General features: G+C 47.9%; 2 protein-coding genes across 3 annotated transcripts in view; one reads left to right on the top strand and one right to left on the bottom strand.

The window, feature by feature from the left end:
• Window positions 1-1324, bottom strand: part of btbd11b (BTB (POZ) domain containing 11b) — a 195553-nt gene extending 194229 nt beyond the window's left edge. For both annotated transcript variants that reach the window (XM_072484897.1, XM_072484898.1), the window contains exon 1: window positions 467-1324. In XM_072484897.1, coding sequence (XP_072340998.1) covers window positions 467-1268 — 802 coding nt within the window. In that variant the 5' untranslated portion in view covers window positions 1269-1324. The remainder of the gene's footprint in view (window positions 1-466) is intronic.
• A 381-nt stretch (window positions 1325-1705) lies between these two features.
• cry1b (cryptochrome circadian regulator 1b) overlaps window positions 1706-22480 on the top strand; it is a 125569-nt gene continuing 104794 nt past the window's right edge. Inside the window, exon 1 of the mRNA XM_072484894.1 lies at window positions 1706-1880. The gene's annotated coding sequence lies outside the window, so the exon portion shown is untranslated. The remainder of the gene's footprint in view (window positions 1881-22480) is intronic.

Raw genomic sequence — 22480 nt, 5'->3', positions numbered from 1 at the left:
ATTGAATGCACAGCCGCCAGTGATGAGGTGATAAAAATCTGGGATGTTCAAGAGGCCTGATTTGGAGGAACGCAGATATCTCAAGAGGGTTATGGGGCTTGAGGCCATAGAAGGATTTGAATTCAAGGATGAGAATTTTAAAAATCGAGTGTTGCTGGCTAGGGGACCAACGTAGGTGAGCGAGCACAGGGAGAGCTGGGTGAGCGGGACTTGGTGCCAGTAAGGACATGGGCAGTAGAGCTTTGGACGTGGAGTTTAATAAACATTGGCAGTGGGGAAATCAAGGACAGAGGCTGTCAGATTGGCATCGAATCCCAACTGGTGAATATGAGAGGTGCCAGGTGTGGACAGTGAAGGTGCCAGAGACTGAATGTTCAGGCTCTCGCCTTCAACTCAGCTACACTGAGCCACATAGCAAGAAATGAAAGTTGCACATTTCATACAGTGAGGGTGAAGTTACACTTACCGTGGGCATTCTTACCACACAGGAGGTGCAGGTAGGGCTGTGTGATACCCCAGAACTCGGAGTCGTTGCTGACAACTTGCTCAATCGCTTCCACCGTGAGTTTGGGGGTCCCGTTGCTGTTCTGGAGGATGCGAATGAGCAGCTCCTTCAGTAAACTCTCCATGCTGGCTGCCAAGTAGATGGCAGCGTGCGGGTGGATCCTCGGGGCCAACCCACTCTCCACCATCCACCTGAAGAAGCTGCCGACCGACAGGATGAGGCCACACCTGGCCGACTTGCCCTGGCCGAAGCCGCGACCGCTGCTCATGTTGTAAAGGGAGAGGGCGGCCAATCCTGCCGAGACGGTGCCCCGGGCCAGCGGCCAGGACAGCACCATCCGCAAGGCGCTCTGCACCTCCGGCCGTCCGCACCGGCCGTACCGCAGGCTCAGCCTCTGCGCCTCCCGGGACACCCGGAGCAGCGGCCGGCTGATCAGCCACGAGAGGCGGCGCAGAGTCTCTCGCCGACATTCGGCCGCCGGAGGCTGCACCGTGCCCAGCACCGCATGCAGCTGCTGCAGAGTCCAGGGCAGCTCCTCCGGCTCGGGCAGCCGGCACTCCAGCATGTCCGCCTCCTCGGCCAGAGCCCCGTTCACCGAGCCGCAGCTGCTGGCTCTCCCCGCCCGGGACTCCGCTCCATGGGCTGCCGGGGAGCAGTACAGAGACAGGCTGGAGGAGCGGATCGAGTCGGCGGTCCCCCCGTAACCCGAGTCCCGGCTCACGTCCTCCAGCGTCCAGCCCCAGGGTTTAGCCCGCTCGCCCATGGCTCCGCCACATATTGCAGCGGCCAGACACCAGTGTTACCGTTCCCACAACTCACTCAGCAGCCGGTTCCAGCTGATAGCCCGGGCCCCGCCCACTATGCAGATCAACCCCACTCTTTGCTTCCGATTGGTTAGCTGCACTGACCACACCCTCCATCCCGCCCCCTCTGCAGATCACCTCCCCACTCTTTGCTTCCGATTGGATGGTTGCACTGACCACACCCTCCGTCCCGCCCACTATGTAGAATAGTCCCCCTCCGGCCTTCTGATTGGCAGTCGGAGAGGCCTTCTCCTCCCATGCCCCGCCCACCATGTAAATCCACCCACCTCTCTCCTGATTGGTAGCCCGCTGGCCAATGAATGAGGGTGTGGTCCAGTATGGAGACCGCCTCCTATCAGCTGGGGTTGTTAAAGGGTTGTTCCTGATCCGCCCAAAAGGAAAGGTTCAACTCCCTAACTTCATTCCAAACAGTTCTCACGGCACTTCCCCCTCCTGAAGCACTCGGGTATTTCACAATACCAGGGACTGACTTTCCACGATGTGGAGATGCCGGCGTTGGACTGGGGTGAGCACAGTACGAAGTCTTACAACACCAGGTTAAAGTCCAACAGGTTTGTTTCAATGTCACTAGCTTTCGGAGCGCTGCTCCTTCCTCAGGTGAATGAAGAGGTATGTTCCAGAAACATATATATAGACAAATTCAAAGATGCCAGATAATGCTTGGAATGCGAGCATTAGCCGGTGATTAATTCTTTACAGATCCAGAGATGGGGTAACCAAAGGTTAAAGAGGTGTGAATTGTGTCAAGCCAGGACAGTCGGTAGGATTTCGCAGGCCAGATGGTGGGAGATGAATGTAATGTGACATGAATCCCAGGTCCCGGTTGAGGCCGCACTCATGTGTGCGGAACTTGGCTATAAGTTTCTGTTCGGCGATTCTGCGTTGTTGCGCGTCCTGAAGTCCGCCTTGGAGAACGCTTACCCGGAGATCAGAGGCTGAATGCCCTTGACTGCTGAAGTGTTCCCCGACTGGAAGGGAACATTCCTGCCTGGTGATTGTCGCGCGATGTCCGTTCATTCGTTGTCGCAGCGTCTGCATAGTCTCGCCAATGTACCACGCTTCGGAACATCCTTTCCTGCAGCGTATGAGGTAGACAACGTTGGCCGAGTCGCACGAGTATGTACCGCGTACCTGGTGGGTGGTGTTCTCACGTGTAATGGTGGTATCCATGTCGATGATCTGGCACGTCTTGCAGAGATTGCCATGGCAGGGTTGTGTGGTGTCGTGGTCACTGTTCTGAAGACTGGGTAGTTTGCTGCAAACAATGGTTTGTTTGAGGTTGCGTGGTTGTTTGAAGGCAAGTAGTGGGGGTGTGGGGATGACCTTGGCAAGATGTTCATCTTCATCGATGACGTGTTGAAGGCTGTGAAGAAGATGTCGCAGTTTCTCCGCTCGGGGGAAGTACTGGACGACGAAGGGTATTCTGTCGGTTATGTCCCATGTTTGTCTTCTGAGGAGGTCGGTGCGGTTTTCCGCTGTGGCGCGTTGGAACTGTCAATCGATGAGTCGAGTGCCATATCCCGATCGTACGAGGGCACCTTTCAACGTCTGTAGATGCCTGTTACGCTCCTCCTCGTCTGAGCAGATCCTGTGTATACGGAGAGCTTGTCCATAGGGGATGGCTTCTTTAATGTGTTTAGGGTGGAAGCTGGAGAAGTGGAGCATCGTGAGGTTATCCGTGGGTTTGCGGTAAAGCAAAGTGCTGAGGTGACCGTCCTTGATGGAGACAAATGTGTCCAAGAATGCAACTGATTTTGGAGAGTAGTCCATGGTGAGTCTGATGGTTGGATGGAACTTATTAATGTCATCACAACCAACTGGCTGACAATCCTGGGCACATTTCTCTAGAAGATGCTGAGCTGTGCATACTACCTGTTCCGCCAGGCCTTTGGACTGTGGGTATAAGGGGCTGTTAATAATATGATCAAAGTCCACTGTGTGCGCAAAGCTTCTAAATTCAGTGGAGATGAACTGGTGAGCATTGTCTGGCATGAGGCTCTGAGGGATGCCATGTGTGATGAAGTGTCTCTTGAGGTTGAGTATGAATGTTTTACTTTTCGTGTTTGTCAGGCAGTCTGGGCAGCACAGTGACGCAGTGGCTAGCACTGCTGCCTCACAGCGCCGAGGTCCCAGGTTTGATCGCAGCTCTAGGTCACTGTGTGGCGTTTGCACATTCTCCTCGTGTCTGCGTGGGTTTCACCCCCACAACCCAAAGATGTGCAGGGTAGGTGGATTGGCCACACTAAATTGCCCCTTAATTGGAAAAAATGATTTAGGTACTCTAAATGTTTTTTAAATAAAATTTTTGGCAGGTAGTCGACTTCAAACGACCCGGATTATGAATTCCATTCAAAGATGTCAGCTGCTCTGAATGGGCCCGGGATCTCATGTAGATGAGGCGGTTCTTTTGCTTTTGTGGCTTGAGTGCATTGCATTGTACACATCTGGAAACTTCCCTTTCCATGTCAGCAAACATGGAGGGTCGGTATAGTGATTCCTTCAACCTGTATTTGGTTGCTTCCAACCCAGGGTGTCCCTCTGAAGAGAAGTGGGATTATGAGTTCAGTGTCAGCCAATCTGGATGGTCAGCTCATCTCTGATGGCGAAGAGGAAGCTCCCTTGACGAATCATGCCAGACCTTCATCATGATATCGCATAGTTACATAGAAAATAGAAGCAAGAGGAGGCTATTCGGCCTTCGAGCATCCACCGTCAGTCATATGATTATGGTTGATCATCAAATCTTGATCCCGCCTTACCCCCATATCCCTTGATTCCTTTAACCCCAAGAGCTGTGTCTAATTTCTTCTTGAAATTACACAATATTTTTGCCTCAATTATTTTTATGGTAGTGAACCCCACAGATTCACTACTCTCTGGGTGAAGAAATTTCTCCTCACCCCAGTCCTAAAAGGTTTACCCCTTATCTTCAAACTATGATCCCTAATTCTGGACTCCCTCATCATCAGGAACATTCTTTCTAACCCTGTTAGAATTTTATAAGTTTCTATGAGATCCTCTCTCACTCTTCTAAACTCCAATGAATATAATCCTAACCAATTTAGTCTCTCCTCATATGACAGTTCCTCCATCCCAAGAATCAGCCTGGTAAACCTTCGCTGCACTCCCTCCATAACAAGAACATCTTTCCTCAGATAAGGACACCAAAACTGTACACAATACTCCAGGTGTGGCTTCACCAATGCCCTATACAATTGTAGTAAAACATCCTTATTCCTATACTCAAATCCTCTTGCTATGAAGGCCAGCGTACCATTTGCCTTCTTTACGGCCTGCTGTAACTGCACGCTTACTTTCAACGACTGATGCACGAGGACAGCAAGGTCTCGCTGTGTATCCACCTCTCTGAATTTACACTCAAATAATAATCTACCTTCCTATTTTCGCTACCAAAGTGGATAACCTCTAATTTATTCACATTATAATGCATCTGCCATGCATATGCCCACTCACTCAGCCTGTCCAAATCCTGCTGAAGCATCTTGGCATCCTCCTCACAGTTCACCCTCCCACCCAACTTTGTATCATCTGCAAATTAGGAAATACTACATTTAGTTCCCTCGTCCAAATCATGAATATATAATGTGAACAGTTGGGGTCCCAGCACAGATCCTCCATGTGATGTCTGTCTGTAAGGCATCCTTGAGTTCCTGGATTCTACCTCTATCATCATAATGTCAATACCTTCCTCATGATCTGCCTGGTCTGTAGTGTGTAGGAAGGCCCTGGAAAGGGCATCAACCATGTACAGCTCATTTGTAGACAATGCTGAGATTATAATGTTGCAGATTTAGCATCATGTTCTGTAGCCATGCAGACACAGCGTGAAGAAAATGTTTTAAGATAGTTATGAGTGGCTGATGATCAGTTTCAACAGCTGCAGGACAACCATAAATGAAGTCGTGAAATTTCTGCCAGGCGAAGAGTAGAACGAGGAGTTCCTGTTCAATTTTTGCATAATGAGGCTCAGTGTCAGTGAGGGCCCTTGATGCAAAGTCTATTGGGCTGCCATTCTGGGTTCAGACTACGCCAAGTCTGTGTGGAGAGGCATCTGCCGATATGAGTACGGGTTCTCGAACATCAAAATACTGCAGCACTGGTGGGGGTGAGAGTGGTTGTTTGAGGACTGCAGTGTGGTTCTCTTGCCAGAACCATTAAACACCATGGTGGAAAAGTAGACTAAGAAATCCAGTGACCTCACTGTAACATGGGATGAATTTAGAAAGATAATTTATCATACCAGGGAAGTGCTGTGAAACGTACTTGTCTATGGGGCTGGCAATCTGTTGTATTGCAGTTGTCTTGTCTGGATCGGTCTTCACACTATCGGCTGTGAGTAAATGACCCACAAAGGGAACCTGGTTGACTCTGAATTTGCATTTTGCAAGGTTAAGCTTCAGCTCTATGGTCCTGATTTTGTCACTGATGAGACAAAGATGTGCATCATGTTCTTGCATAGTATGACCCGGAACTAGGATGTCATCAACAATGATTTTATAGGGTTAGCCTGCAAAAATTTGCTACATGCACCGCTGCCAGTGGAGATCCCATAGGACACACAAAGAAAAAGATATCTGCCTATCGGAGACATGATTGAACTCACGTTTCACATCCAGGATGTTGAAAACATCAGCATTGTGTATAACTGCTGATGTGTTAGGCAGGTAGGTTCGATGTGGACTGCACTCAATGCAGGGAAGCTAGAAACAGACGTCTAACACTGGGGAAGATCCAACACTGTTTTATTCAACGATAGAACTGATATACATATTCAGCTGTGGGTCGACACTATACTGAACTGACTGGAGACCTTGTAGTAGCCTGACCAGCATGGTGTTTGCACTTGCTAGCTCGTGGACTCTGACTGTCTCAGTGGCTGGGTCCCGAGAGGGCGGGAAACCTAGTGCCCTCTGGCTTTATAGTGGTAGTGTCCTGTCTGGTGATTGGCTGCACTGTGCTGTGTGCTTACTGGTCATCCTGTGTGTCAATCACTGCCTGTCTGCTTCTCATTATATACATGAGTGGATATTATGACATCTCCCCCCTTTGTTTTTAGATAAATAAATACTTAGGTGTGCGTGCAATATATGCCTGACTATATACAAAAGGTGTCTAAATGAACGTATATATATAGGAAGGTGTCGATAGTGCAGATACATGGCAAACAAAACAATATTTACAGAGGTTAAATCGATTAAGTCACAAAATATACAAAAGTTCAGTCTACAGATTCAGTCTTTGTGGTGGGCGACAAATTCTTGTCGATCGTCACAGAGGTGGATCAGTAGCCGCCTGCACGTGGATAGGCGGGATCGTTGCCATTGTGGTGGTCGCATGGGCCGGCAGAATCGCTGGCAGATCGGTGGCCTCGTGGCAGGGTACGTCCGGAGGAAGCATCATAGGTGGCGGGGCACTTCAGTCAGGTAGCGGGCGTGGAACTCTTTGCAGTGCCTGTCTGTTGCGCCATAGTAGGGAGCCATCAGCCATGCGGACAAGGAACGATCTTGGGGCCACTTGTTTGATCACAACAGCTGTGGCTGACCAGCCGCCCTCAGGCAACTGGACACGAACATGATCAGTTGGGACCAGCTCGGGTAGATCTGTGGCATGAGCATCGTATGTGGCCTTCTGTTGGGCCCGTTACTGCTGCATTTTCTGTAAGACCGTGAGGTGGTCAAGGTCTGGAACATGGATGGCTGGAACTGTGATCCTCAGAGTGCGATTCATGAGCATCTGCGCTGGAGACAACCCAGTGGACAGTGGGGTTGCCCTGTATGCCAGCATCACCAGGTTGAAGTCGGAGCCTGAGTCTGCAGCTTTGCACAGCAACCGCTTTCCAATATGGACCCCTTTCTCGGCCTTCCCGTTTGACTGCAGGTAGTGGGGACTGGAGGTTACGTGATGGAAGTTGTAGGACTGTGCAAAATCAGACCATCCCTGGCTGTAAAAGCAAGGACCGTTGTCGCTCATTACCGTGAGCGGAATCCCATGTCTGGCGAACGTTTCTTTGCAGGCTTTGATTACTGCCTTCGACGTGAGGTCGGACAGTTTCACCACTTCTGGGTAACTGGAGAAGTAGTCGACCAGGAGTACGTAGTCATGCCCCTTGGCGTGGAAACAGTCTACACCTACTTTGGACCACAGAGAGGTCACGATCTCGTGCTGTTGCAGCGTCTCCTTGGGTTGAGCTGGTTGAAACTTCTGACAGGTAGGGCAGCTGAGGACTGTGTTGGCAATGTCCTGGCTGATGCCCGGCCAATAGACCGCCTCCCGAGCTATGCGTCGGCATTTCTCGACCCCAAGGTGACCCTCATGTAGTTGGCCCAGCACCATTGCCCACATGCTCTGAGGAATTAAGATCCTGTCGAGTTTCAGAAGGATTCCCTCCACCACCATCAGGTTGTATTTTACGTTAGAGAACTGGGGACGTTGTCCCTTCTGCCAGCCATTGGCAAGGTGCTGTATCACACGCTGCAGCAGAGGATCCTTGGCCGTCTCCTCACAAATTTGGACCACCCGTTCATCAGAGGCCGGAAGGTTGGATGCACACAACTGCACTTGCGCTTCTATGTGGCAGATTAAGTCACTTTGTTCATACGGTGTGGTAATGGACCTGGATAGGTCATTTGCAACGATCAGCTATTTGCCTGGCATGTAGACAAGTTTGAAGTCGTAGCGGCGTAGCTTAAGAAGAATTCGCTGTAACCGACGTGTCATGTCATTTAAATCCTTCTGGATTATATGGACTAGAGGCCTGTGGTCCGTTTCTACCATGAATTTCGGCAGGCCGTAAACGTAGTCGTGAAACTTGACTATACCTGTTAGGAGGCCCAGACACTCCTTCTCAATCTGAGCGTACTGTTGCTCAGTGGGTGTCATGGCCCCGAAGGCATACGCCACTGGAGCCCAGGACGAGGAGTCATCTCGCTGAAGGAGCACCGCCCCAATGCCGTCCTGGTTTGCATCAGGTGATAGCTTGGTTTTCTTGGTTGGGTCAAAGAACGCTAGAACCGGGGCTGTGGTGAGTTTGCTTTTAGCTCACACCATTCCTCTTCATGCGTGGGCAGCCCCTGGAATTCCGTCGACTTCTTGACGAGATGGCGGAGGGCCGTGGTGTGGGATGCCATATTGGGAATGAATTTCCCGAGGAAGTTGAGGAAGCGGAGAACCGCCTTCTTGTCCTCCGGGGTCTTCATGGCGTTGAATGCCGAGACCTTGTCGGCATCTGGCCGCACGCCCTGCTGCGAGATGTGGTCACCCAGGAACTTAATATCCGATTGACCAAATGAGCACTTAGCCCTGTTGAGCTGGAGACCATGTTCATGAATTCTCTAGAATACCTTCTTGAGGCGAGCGATGTGTTCCTGGGGCGTTGTGGACCAGATAATTACATTGTCAATGTATACTCGCACCCCTTCAATGCCCTCCATCATCTGCTCCATGATGCGGTGAAATACTTCGGAGGCAGATAGATCCCAAAAGGCATCCGGTTGTAGCAGTAGCGACCAAACGGAGTGTTGAACGTGCATAGCTTGCGACTGGATGCGTCCAGCTGTATTTGCCAAAAACCCTTTGAGCCATCTCACTGGTGAACTCTTCACGTTTTGGTATCGGGTAATGCTCCCACATGATGTTGCGGCTTAGATCCTTAGGGTTAATGCAAATGCGAAGCTCCCCTGACGGCTTCTTTACGCAGACCATGGAGCTGACCTAGTCTGTTGGCTCTGTGACCTTCGATATGATGTAATTGCTTCTTCAGACGATCCTTGAGGGGTGCCGGCACCCGGCGTGGTGCATGAATTACAGGGGTGGCAGGATTTTATATCGGTATGGGAGCGTGCCCATTCCATCAAATACGTTGTGGTACTGCGTGGTAATGTCATCTATGTCAGCTTGCAAGTTTCCATCAGGCGAGGCCGTCACCTGTGATGATGACATGGTGTGGACTCGCTGAGCCAGGTTCAGGACCTTGCAGGCTCGAACACCGAGCAGGGACGCTCTGTCAGGCCCGATGATTTCAAACCGCAGTGTTGCCTTGATCGCCTTGTTGGATACCTCTAGTTGACAGGAGCCACTGACAGCTATGGCATTGCCATTGTAGTCAAGGAGCTGGCAGGCCGGTGGAAGAATGCTTGGTCTGGCGCGGATGGTGTCGAGGTCGGATTTTGAGATGAGGTTCGCTGATGTGCCGGTATCCAGTTTAAATCGGATGCGAGCCTTGTTAACTGTGAGGACAGCTCACAGTAGGGATCTACACTGAGGATCGAGAGGCGTTTCGCCATTATGGTGGAAGGCAGGGCATGTGTAGTTATGATGCCCACCCGGTATGGGGACTTGAGGCACTCAGCATCAGGGTTTGTTGGGCTGTCGGGATCGGAATCTGGCATGCCTTGTTGTATTGAGCGGACACTTCTGCGCCGCAGCTGGGATCGCTGGCTGCTGAGCGGTGGAGCAGATCTGCAAAGGGCTGCGTAGTGACCAAGCTTGCCACACTGTAGACACCGGCGTCCTTTTGCCGGACATTGCCGCTTTAAATGGGCAGAGCCACAATTCAGACACGTCATGATGCTGACGTCAGCGCGTTCCGTGCGCCATCGCGCATGCGCAGTGCGGTCGGTCGACGTACGCACCTGCGCAGTCGGGTTGTCGGGCTCGTCGTCCACTCGGTTGTGGCGCTCATGCGCAGGGACCCGGGAAAAGCGCGCGAAAAGGCCACTCTCCTCGATGCTCAGGCCCTGCATTTGTGCAATGGTCTGCATCCGTTCCGCCTCGTGGGAGGTCAGCTTTGCAGTTTCTGCCGCCCTGATGTGGGAGTAACGATTCTTAGCATGCTCATGGACAACGCACGTCTCGATAGCGACAGAGACGGTCAACTGTTTGACTTTCAGGAGCTGGTGCCGAAGGGAGTCGAGTGGACCCCGTAAACGATCTGATCCCGGATCATGGAATCAGCCGTCGAGTCATAGTTACATTTAAAAAAAAAAAAATTTAAAGTACCCAATTAATTTTTTCCAATTAAGGGGCAATTTAGAGTGCCCAATCCACCTACCCTGCACATCTTTGAGTTGTGGGGGTGAAACCCACGCAAACACGGGGAGAATGTGCAAACTCCACACGGACAGTGACCCAGAGCTAGGATCGAACCTGGGACCTCAGCGCCATGAGGCACAGGGCTAACCCACTGCGCCACCGTGCTGCCCGAGTCATAGTTACATTACTGCGCTAGGCTGCGGAGATGGGTCACGAAGGACTGAAAAGGTTCATCTTTACCCTGAAGCCTCTGCTGGAAAACCTACCGTTCAAAGCTCTCATTCACCTCAATATCGCAGTGGCTGTCAAACTTTAGCAGGACTGTTTTGAATTTTGTTTTGTCTTCGCCGTCAGCAAACGTAAGGGAGTTGTAGATGTGGATGGCGTGGTCCCCCGTGATGGAGAGAAATAGCACGATCTTCCTGGCATCCAATGCTGCTTCGAGGTTGGAGGCCTCGATGTACAAGAGGAATTTTTGCTTGAAGATTTTCCAATTGGTGCCGAGGTTGCCGGAGATGCGGGGCTGTGGAGGATGCTGGATGTTTTCCATTTCACCGGATGACTGCTTGCAGGTCAATGCTGATACACTCGAGGTAGGTCCGTCAATGATGTGTTAGGCAGGTAGGTTCGATGTGGACTGCACTCGATGCAGGGAAGCTAGAAACAGACGTCTAACACCGGAGAAGATCCAACACAGTTTTATTCAACGATAGAACTGATATACATATTCAGCTGTGGGTCGACACTATACTGAACTGACTAGAGACCTTGTAGTAGCCTGACCAGACTTACTAGCTACCGCATAGTGTTTGCACTTGCTAGCTCGTGGACTCTGGCTGTCTCAGGGGCTGGGTCCCAAGAGGGCGGGAAACCTAGTGCCCTCTGGCTTTATAGTTGTAGTGTCCTGTCTGGTGATTGGCTGCACTGTGTTGTGTGCTTACTGGTCATCCTGTGTGTCAATCACTGCCTGTCTGCATCTCATTATATACGAGTGGATATTATGACATCTGCTATCACCTGTTCCACTGGGGTGTGTGTGGGTTTCCTCCGGGTGCTCTGGTTTCCTCCCACAGTCCAAAGATGTGCAAGTTAGGTGGATTGGCCATGCTAAATTGCCCTTCGTGTCCCCCAAAAAAGGTGAGGTGGGGTTACTGGGTTACGGGGATAAATGGCGATAGGGTGGAGGTGTGGGGCTTAAGTAGGGTGCTCTTTCCAAGGCGCCGGTGCAGACTCAATGGGCTGAATGGCCTCCTTCTGCATTGTAAATTCTATGACCTATGATCCAAAGCAACTCATTGACTACTTTCTGCTTCATAGCTACTGGTATTCTTCTCATAGCACAAGCTGTTGGTGGTACTGAGTCATCTAGTATTATGTATTCATGTTTGTTCCTAGTTGGAGCAGGGTCACTTTAAGCGTTCGATCATGTGACATACTGATGACGTTCAGCAGTTTGGGTGGGCTAACAGTCAGTCTATCTTTACAGCCTGTTGAGTAAGCACCTTTCTAATAAAGCTCAGCTTTGACAAAGAGTCATCCAGACTCGAAACATTAGCTCTCTTCTCTCTCCACAGATGCTGTCAGATCTGCTGGGATTGTCCAGCATTTTCTGTTTTTGTTTCAGTTTCCAGCATCCGTAATAATTAACTTTTATTTTCCAATAAACCTCTTGCTTATTTGTACCTTGCAAGCCTACCCTTCAAAAATACCACAAAGAAACTGGTGCCGAGGTTGGAACCGGGCAGACTCCCAGAGGAAAACAATATATAGGAAAACCGGCGATCCGAGCGCAGACACACAAAAATGGATCACGAAGATGAAAGCATTGCTACATCAAAGCTGGCAATGGAGGGGCACTAACTATTGGTGGCAGCCATCAGAGGAACCAAAATTTAAACAGATTTGGGAGAAAATAGCATCGAAAGAAGCTTGCTGTCTGCTCTGCTGAAACAGTGCTCCCTCTACTGCGAGTAGTATATAAAGTAACAAAGTAATTGAGCTTGGGAAAGGAACAGGCTGGCTCAGGGTTATCTTGTTTCTGAGATACTGCTAAAACCTCATGGCACATTTGTGCATATGCAAGCCTTCCCATAGTAAAACTGGCAGGAGTTTTAACACCATGGGCATACAATGAAAGCATCGAGCGCTGGAAGGGAAGGATTTGAATACTTTGTCTAGGTGAACAAAGTTTTGTCAGTCCTGACTTTCCTGACCACAATGCGAGGGAAAACATTCAACCTCCTGCGCAGACTGGTGCCACTAGAAAAAACAGGCTTGAAAACCTTTGGTGAAATAGTGGAGATACTGCAGGGCCACTTCTCACTTCAATCCTTAGTCATCGTAGAGAGGTTCAAGGTCTTTGCTTAACAAACCAGCCCTGAAGGCTAAATATGATTCCGACCGCCAAGGCTCTACTGCAGCCTAAACTTGAAACCTATATGAATGATTCCCTCATGTAACGCTGGTTGAGTAGCAAAACACACTATGATCGGGATGCCCACAGATTTGGTCCTCTAAAACCTGGTAAAATAGTCATGATTCAGACCACATGTGGCCGTACCAGTTGGCGGTGCTACACAGTTATGCCCCGCAACCAAACAGTTACATGGTAACCTCAGACAGTGTCCACTATGTATGCAACCATTGTCACCTCCTACAGGTATCAGTACCAGCATGAATTGATAGAACAGCACTCTAGTCATCCGGCCTATGACAGAGGCCCCCCCTGCATACAGACTCCTCTAGAGGCCAACACAGCGAGCCCTGCATCCGCCAAGCACACTGATGGTACGCTCCAGGTTGTCCACACCGAGATGACCAGCGTGAGAAAGACTACAAAACCACCAACCGGCATAACGACATGCTCAAACCGAACACAAGGTTCCAGGACTATGTTACCACCTAGTCTAGAATTGGCCTTCGAATCTCATCCTTCTACAACGAAAAGTAGGGGTTGATGGGCGGGGAGGGGAACAAGGAGATGAGCAATGCACCAGCGTAATCCACATGTTACAAAATGGTCAGTACACAGTTTTCATTCACACTATTATATCTCATGCCACGCGTTGTCTCAACTAAAAGTGGAAGATGTTGACCGACTGGCCATGTGACAACGTGGTTACTTAAAGAGCTACACGTTGGGAGCGCAGTAGTTCTCCCTGGGAGCATGGGCAGTGTACAAGCATGAAGTAGCTGTTCAACTAGTGAATAAATAGTTGTTTGTTAAATGTCCTGTTATCAATGTTTCAGGAACCCAACATTTTTACAGCCCTGAACCTGAGCTGAGCTAAAAGACTGCTTCCTTCCATCTCAGCTGCCAACCATTTTCTGAACCTTTATCACTTTAACACTACGCCTCTCAAATATGAACTTCCCTGGTATCATATCCAAATTTGCTGATTACACAAAGGTAAATATCATTGAAAGCTGTGTCGATGGAAAAATAACATTACAAAGAGACATTGATAGATTAAATGAATAGGCAAAACTGTTGAAAATGCACTTCAACATAGGCAAATGTGTGATCATCCACTTTGAACCTGAGTATAGAACAGAGAACTTTCAAAATGATGAAACCATTGGAGGCCCAAAGAGACTTGGAAGTCCAGTGACACAAATAATTAAAATATCATGTTTAGATGCTGAAAACAATCAAAAAAGGGTATTGAGTACACTAATAGCCCACACTAACAACCAATTTAAGATCATTAAAATTGCTAATTTAAACTTGCTAGAACTGACTACATTCATTTTTAGGGGACTGCTCTCTGCAAACAAAACGAATATGTTCAAACCTTTAGCCTTTTTTGAATTCCCCAGTAGCTTCGGGAGCCCTTCCTTTCTCCATGGCAATGCCTCAACCAATCAGAGTTGACTTGCCAACCAATCAGGACCCTTTATTCCTGTAGTGTAAACTGTTGTGATTGTTTAAAATTTGACATTCTGGTGTTTGATGTTATACGTTTTAGTTACTGTTGTATGAAGAGTCAAAAGTCCTGTTCCTTTTCACCAAACACCATTTATTTCACTTCCACAGCCTCTGCACAAAACTCTAACAACACATCACCTGACACAAGGGCCACCTGAAGCCCCTTTACATATCAGTGTCAATCATTGGATACTTAACATAAATGAGACAACTAATTGCAATGTCTCTTAATGCATTACTTAACTCTTAACCCATCACTTAACAGTCTCCCTTCCTTGGAGAAAAAAATAATTAGGTGAAAACAAAATTTCAAGAAACTCAAAAACACACACGTGATTTCCCCCCTTTTAAAAAAAAATTTTTTTTGGGAAGAAAACAAAATCACAGAAACAGGCACCCTTCATTAACAATATCCAAAAGTTAAATTTCTGTCAATATCTGAGATATATAAAAGGCCATATCCACCGCCTCTACGAAGCTTAACGTCTCAGCAGCCAAGGTGCTTTCGACCACTTTCCTTATTTTCTTTGTTTCCCACACAAGAGGACAACATTTATCATTGTTCCCCAAGAGGAAAATTATAAAACCTCCTGTGCTTGACTTGCATAGGACGCATCACTATAACATTTGAATTTCAAGTGCCTAAGGTCACCTAAAACCGGGAACCTCAAAACACACTCCTGCATTTTTAGTTTGGCCAAACGCTTTATTTGCTCTTATTATGTCTTCCACTTGGGATCATTCATTTTTGTACTCAACTCTAAGACATCAAAACTCACGTCCGGTCTAGTCTGTCTACCTAACCAATTCAGTTGCCCAATTAAACTTTGCAGTTGCTCTTTTTCCCTCTTTGAAACCTTGCACCTTTTTGTGAAAACCCGGCCACGACTAATTGCTATTGGGCTGATACTTTCCAAATAAGATTGCTGACGTAAAGTTGCCCCTAACGCAGTCTATCCGATTTCCAGTCCAATATATTTAAATGCACCGGAAGCCTGACTTCCGACCCTGAATCCTTTCCTCAAACCAGTGATTACAAAAGCTTCAAAATCACTAGTCCCACCCCACAAAAATTATTTGACATGCATCATAAAGATGCCAGAAAGGTTCCCTTTATAGTGCCAGTAAAACATTACCGGATCTACTTTCAACTGGCAACAGCCTAACTTTAACAAAACTGACCTTACCGAAAAATACCAGACTCTAGATGCAACATTTAAACCACATACACATTTATTCAACTTCCAGAATACCCCTTCTGTGTTAGCTGCTTCTTTAGGAGGAAGGAGAAAAATGTCTCTCTGGAGCTGATGCCCCTGCAAGATGGAAGCTTTCATATCTATAGATTTGCATTACCATGCCTTTGTGGCTAAAAGATCTTTAAAATTAACCTTTCCTGCTGTAAGTGAATCTACCCTTAAATCCTGATCTTCTAAGCTTTCTTCAAATCCCCTTGCCACAAGCCTGGCCTTTGCCTTATAAGTTCCATCCGGAAGAACCTTTTCCGTACAAATCCATCTGTGGGACAGAGCTCTTTGTCCCCTATCCGGCACTTCCGTGTATACCCCAAATTCACTCCAACTATGCAGTTCTTGCTGTTTAACATCTTTGATAACTTTTCATATAATTTATTGGAAGCCACCAAAATTTCCCGTACATGTGGGCTTCTACTCCTATTAGTATTCGTAGTCTTACTCATGTTCCGAGACCTTGATAAACTACGTCCACTCTCCCGCCTGGTAACTTGTTCTATACTGCTACTGCTTGATCTTTCCTATCTGCTGTGGGTGTCCTTTCAAACTTCTCGGCCTTTTCCTGCGGACCTGTTCACTAAGCGATGTACTATCTGAACTGGCACTGCATTTCTGTGACCTCCATTATTGAACTTCGTGTTCCCAATCCATTGTCTTAACTCCCTCCCCTGAATGCTGTACATTCAACCAATGTTTATACTTTCCAGTGGCCTGAAAGAATTTATTAATTTCTCACCCTGCTCTAATAACAGTTGCATCCTTCCATTGACTAGACCCTTCAGGCAAGTATGTCACCGTTGTACAAACTTTTGGTAGTTGTCCTTTTGTAAAAATGGTCTTATCCCAGATCTTAAGGTCCGCAGCCACAATGTTGTTAAAATTCCTGGCCAAAGGTAGGGTTACTATCGGTCGTGCTGGTGTCCTTCTGTACTTCCTACAAACATCACAGCAATCACTAACCTGTTCTATCAGTTTAGTATAATCTTCATCCCTTACCCCTGCATCCTTTAATAAATGTTTCAGCCTCCGAGGAGACGGATGTGCAAATTGCCTATGCAGTTTTAATACAACAAGCTTTTTATCAGCGAAAGCCCCATTTTCAACTGCCATTAACACATCCTTAACCACTCTACTTGAAATATTATTTGTCAGTAATGGAATACAATAGTGTCCCGACTGTGTAAATTGTAAGTCCACCATCTTTCCAAAAACTGCTGCCTTATCCTGTTCCATATCCAGTTTCATGTGTGCTTTCTTCATCGATGGTCTGCTCAGAAGCAAAGGTATCTCACTTGATACAACATCCGTGCTAATGAAATGATTCACTCCGGCAATATTGCAAGGGATCACCACTCTTTTCTCTGAACACTATCTTTTTCCTCTTCTGACTCTTCCGTTTCATGTGTCGCTTCAAACACTCTATCATAACGTTTTGGACAGTTGAAGACATAATGGTATTGAGAGTCACATCGAAAACATCGATTTATCATGCCCCGTGCATTTCTGGGGTTCATCTTCCTATTGTAAGTTCTAACTGGGTTTCTGTCTTCATAATTTCCTTGTCTCGATCTCCTTCTATAGTCTTGGGCCCTGTTCGTAGCCGTACAATTTCACCATCCTGTTAGTAGTGTATCTTCCATATTCTGCTTTATAGCAGGCTGACCTATTTGAGTCATCAGAGCCATCGGCATTGAATGTTTCCCCAGAAACGTCTTTAAAGCTTTTGTCATCTGATCAAATAAGGTATCCTCATCCATAAACTGAACTCCTGTCAAAACCAGGAGCCTATCCATGTTGCTCACTCTAGCAGTCAAGTAATTGAAAGGCCAACACAGACTGTGGCAATTCCAGGTTGTGTTTCTGCAGCCTTTTAAATAGTCTGCCAAATTCCATTATATAGTCTTCCATGGAGAATTCCTCTATTTTCCAGAACTTATCAAATTCTGACCATGCTTCATACGCACTTAACAAGTCATCTTTCTTGTAAATCTTATCCATATATTGTAATAGAGTCTCCAGACCTTCTTTTGAGTGTAACTCTTCCAATTCCAGCTCAGAAAGCACCTTGTTTCGGATTTTACTATCATAAGGTAGAGAAAGAGCCAATGCCATACCTTGTTTTCTCTTTCCCAAAGCAGTTACCGTAGTCCACATAACTACTGCACTTCTCCATTGGTCGTACGATTCCTTTTCAGAAAATAAGGGAGGATAGTCATATCCAGCCATCTTTAACCTGGGTTCAGCCATGTATCTTTTTTTTTTCCTTCTCACTCACTCCTTGGTTTGATCAGGTAAAATTGTATCTTTCAAACCTTCACATTTGCACAGCAACCATCCTCTGCTACCATTGTTAGACGTTTTAGTTACCGTTGTATGAAGAGTCAAAAGTCCTGTTCCTTTTCACCAAACACCATTTATTTCACTTCCACAGCCTCTGCACAAATCTCTAACAACAGATCACCTGACACAAGGGCCACCTGAAGCCCCTTTACATATCAGTGTCAATCATTGGATACTTAACATAAATGAGACAACTAATTGCAATGCCTCTTAATGCATTACTTAACTCTTAACCCATTACTTAACATTTGAGTGCAAGGTGTCTCTCTTTTCAGCAAAAAAGGCGAATGGAGGGGCGCTGGCAACGGCGCCGCTGCCGCTCCCTCCAGGGAGGTATACCACAAGCCCGGTGGTGGTGGCGGCCCTCAACATTTGGGGACAGTGGAGGCGGCATAGGGGGGAAGTTGGGGCCTCGGCGTGGACCCCATTACGGGGGAACCACCGGTTCACCCCAGGAAGAATAGGTGGAGGGTTTTCGGGGTGGCACAGGGCAGGGATACGAAAGTTGGGGTACCTGTTCGTGGAAGGGAAGTTAGCGAGCTTGGGTGAGCTGGAGGAGAAGTACGGGCTCCCCCCCGGGGAACACCTTCAGGTACTTACAGATAAGGACGGTGTCGAGGGTGATAGGATCCAGGGTCAGACCGGGCTGGGGGCTCACTATATTTGGGGTGGCAGAGGAGCCGGGAGTGCAGGAGGCGAAAGAGGCCGGAATTCTGGCCTTTGCGTCCCTGGTAGCCCGGCGAAGGATTCTCCTTTAGTGGAAAGATGCGAGGCCCCCAAGTGTGGAATCCTGGATCAGCGATATGGCAGGGTTAATTAAATTGGAGAGGGTGAAATTCGCCTTGAGAGGGTCTGTACAAGGGTCCTTTAGGCGGTGGCAACCGTTCTTAGACTTTCTGGCAGAACGATAGACATTGGTCAATGGCAGCAGCAGCTCGGGGCGGGGGGTGGGGGGGGGGGGGGAGGTTTACTTTATTTTTGTTTATGATATTTACACTGGAGGGTCTGAGGGGGTGTATACACCTGTTGTGTTAAGTCGGGGTGTTAATGTTAATTTATTATTTATGTACAGGGGGGGAGGGGTTTGGGGGGTTGCTTTTTTAGATTGTGTTTTGTACTTAACCCTGTTGGGTTCTTTTTTCTTTCTCATTTTGTTATTGATATTTTATGAAAATCTATAATAAATTTTTTTTTTAAAAAGGCGAATGGAATGCTGGCCTTTATATTTAGAGCACTGGAATGAGGGGACAGAATTCTCATGTCAGCTGTACAAAGCCCAGATTAGGCAACACATGGAGCAATGTGGGCAATTCTGGGCACCATACCTTCGGAAGGATACATTGGCCATGGAGCCAATACAGCACTGATACTTCCACCTTCTGAACATTAGCCAGGTTGTTCAATTGCTAAAAGTACACAATCTTCAGCCTTTTGTTCTGATGCAGGAGTTTCATTGAGAGCGATGATTCATTATAGTAACCACACTATACTTAACATTTAAAACGCTGAATTAATTGTCATGAAATTTGAGAGAGGCTCCTGCTCTGCCACCTGTTGTAATTATCATAGAAACTGGAATGGTTATTACAAAGGTTCATTCAACAGTTGTTCCACTTATGAGATAAAGTGAGTTTGAGTTCTTTGTAATGCAGTAGCATTAGAAGTAGCAGAAGTTGTTCACTTCTCCCAGGAAGAGTGAATTGGTATAGTAAAAAGTGAATATAGAATTCATGGCTGCAGAAGTGCTGGGTTCCAATGACTAGCAACCAAGGACTTATAATAGTTTATTTAGTACTTTGAGCAGCCCTTCACAGTATCGCAGAGTAATATAGTGCAAAAGAGGCCCATCGGCCTATCAAGTCTGCACTGAAGTATGAAAGACAGCTAACCTGCCTACCTATCCCATTTGCCAGTACCTGGTCCATAGCCTTGAACGTTATGATGTGCCAGGTACTTTTTAAAGGATCTGAGTCAACCCCGCTCTACCACCCTCCCAGGCAGTGCATTCCAGACTGTCACCACCCTCTGGGTACAAAAGGTTTCCCTCAAATTCCCCCTGAACCTCCTGCCCCTCACCTTGAACTTGTGAACCCTGTAACTGACCCTTCATCCAAGAGAAACAGTTGCTCCCTATCTACCCTGTCCAAGCCACTCATAATCTTGTACACCTCACCCCCTCAGTCTTCTCTGCCCCAGCGAAAACAACCCAAGCCTATCCAACCTCTCTTCATAACTTAAATGCTCCATTCCAGGCAACAACCTGGTGAAACACTTCCGCACTTGCTCCAGCGCAATCACACCCTTCCTATAATGTGGCGACCAGAATTGCACACAGTACTCCAGCTGTGGCCTCACCAAAGTTCTATACAAGTCCAACATGACCTCCTTGGTTTTGTAATCTATACCTCAACTGATAAAGACATTTGTGTCCCATATGCCTTTATCATCGCCCTATTAACCTGCTCTTCTGCCTTCAGAGATCTATGGATAAACACGCCAAAGTCCCTTTGTTCCTCGGAACATCCCAGTGTCAGGCCATTCATTGAATATTTCCTTGTCATATTACTCCTTCCAAATGAATCAGCACACACTTTTCAGGGTTATATACCAGCTGCCATTTTTCTGCCAATTTGACCATCCCGTCTATATCTTCCTGTAACCCAAGGCACTCAACCTCACTGTTAACCACCCGATCAATCTTTGTGTCATCCGCAAACTTAATGATCCTACCCCCCCCCACATAGTCATCTATGTCACTTATATAAATGACAAACAATAAGGGACCCTGCACAGATCCCTGTGGTATGCCATTGGACACTGGCTTCCAGGCACTAAAGCAGTCATCACCTTCTGCATCCTACAGCTAAACCAATTTTGAATCCACCTTATCACGTTACCCTGTATCCCATGTGCATTTGCCTTCTTTATAAGTCTCCCATGTGGGATCATGTCAAAGGCTTTGCTGAAATCCATGTAAATTATATCAACTGCACTACCCTCATCAACACACCTAGTCAAATGCTCAAAAAATTCAATCAAGTTATTAAGCATGACTACCTCTGACAAAACCATGCTGACTATTCCTGATCAAACCTTGCCTCTTCAAATGGAGATAAATTCTCTGCTTCAGAATTTTCTCCAATAATTTCCCTACCACTGATGTGAGACTCACTGGCTTATCTCTACAACCTTCCTTAAATAGTGGGACCACATTAGCTGTTCTCCAGTCCTCTGGCACCTCCCTTGTGCTCAGAAATGAATTAAAAATTTGGGTCAAAGCTCTTGCAATCTCCTCCCTCGCATCCCACAGTACCCTGGGATACAATTTTTCCAAGCCTGGAGATTTGTCCACTTTTAAGCCTGCCAACACCTCCAATATCTTGTCACTGATGCACTATCAATTACTACAAAGACGAAAGTAGTGAATAATCGAGGCTTTATTGAACAAAGATGTGTGACCTGAATAGGAGCAGCTCCGGTGAGCACACACATTTATACGCCACCTACTGGGCAGAGCCAGCAGGCAGGAATTTACCCATGTACCTCTAGTACAGGAGTCTTACCATACTACATCTAATATACATCTAATACAGTTAGTGGTGACTACCACATTCACCCCCTGTTAAAAAAGAGTCCGGCGGGGGTGGTGGAAAAATTTACAAGTTCAGTCTGACGGGGGCCTTGATCCTCCGCTGCGATCGCCTCGGTCCTGGTGGTGATGCGGGCGCCGACTTGGTTACCTGTGACTCCGGGAGCGTGTTGTCCTCGTCTTCATCGCCCGGAGTGGAACCAGTGGGAGGACGGATCTTCCTGGGGAGGGGGCTGCAGTGAGGTGCGCTGGTGGGAGGGTGAGTGGCGCAGGGGCGACCGGAGGGGGGTGGTGTCGGGTGTTGGGCCGTGGGTGGGGATCCAGTGGGTGCCAGGTCCCGGAGGGAGACTGTGTCCTGGCGCCCGCCGGGGTGCGCCACGTAGGCGTACTGCAGGTTCGCGTGCAGTAGTTGGACTCTTTCGACCAACAGGTCCGACTTATGGTTACGCACGTGTTTGCGAAGGACGGGTCCAGGAGCTGCCAGCCATGTTGGGAGCGAGACCCTGGAGGTGGACTTCCTGGGGAAGGCAAAGAGACGTTCATGGGGGGGGGTTCGTTAGTTGCAGTGCAGAGGAGCGATCGGATGGAATGGAGCGCGTCGGGGAGGACATCCTGCCAGCGGGAGACCGGGAGATTTTTAGACCGTAGGGCCAGCAGGACGGCCTTCCAGACCGTCCCGTTCTCCCCGTCCACCTGCCCGTTTCCCCGGGCGTGGTAGCTGGTCGTCCTGCTTGAGGCAATGCCCTTGCTGAGCAGGAACTGACGCAGCTCATCGCTCATAAAGGAGGATCCCCGGTCGCTGTGGACGTAAGCAGGGAAACTGAACAGGGCGAAGATGCTGTTGAGTGCTTTAATGACTGTGGCAGAAGTCATATCGGGGCATGGGATGGCGAAGGGAAACCGGGAGTACTCATCGACCACGTTCAGGAAGTACGTGTTTTGATCGATGGAGGGGAGGGGCCCTTTGAAGTCCATGCTGAGGCGTTCAAA

Source organism: Scyliorhinus torazame, chromosome 19 (genome assembly GCF_047496885.1).
Source record: "Scyliorhinus torazame isolate Kashiwa2021f chromosome 19, sScyTor2.1, whole genome shotgun sequence".
Classification (NCBI taxonomy): Eukaryota; Metazoa; Chordata; class Chondrichthyes; order Carcharhiniformes; family Scyliorhinidae; genus Scyliorhinus; species Scyliorhinus torazame.
The sequence above is the reverse complement of the archived record's forward strand: the minus strand, read 5'-3'. Positions and strand labels throughout refer to the sequence as shown.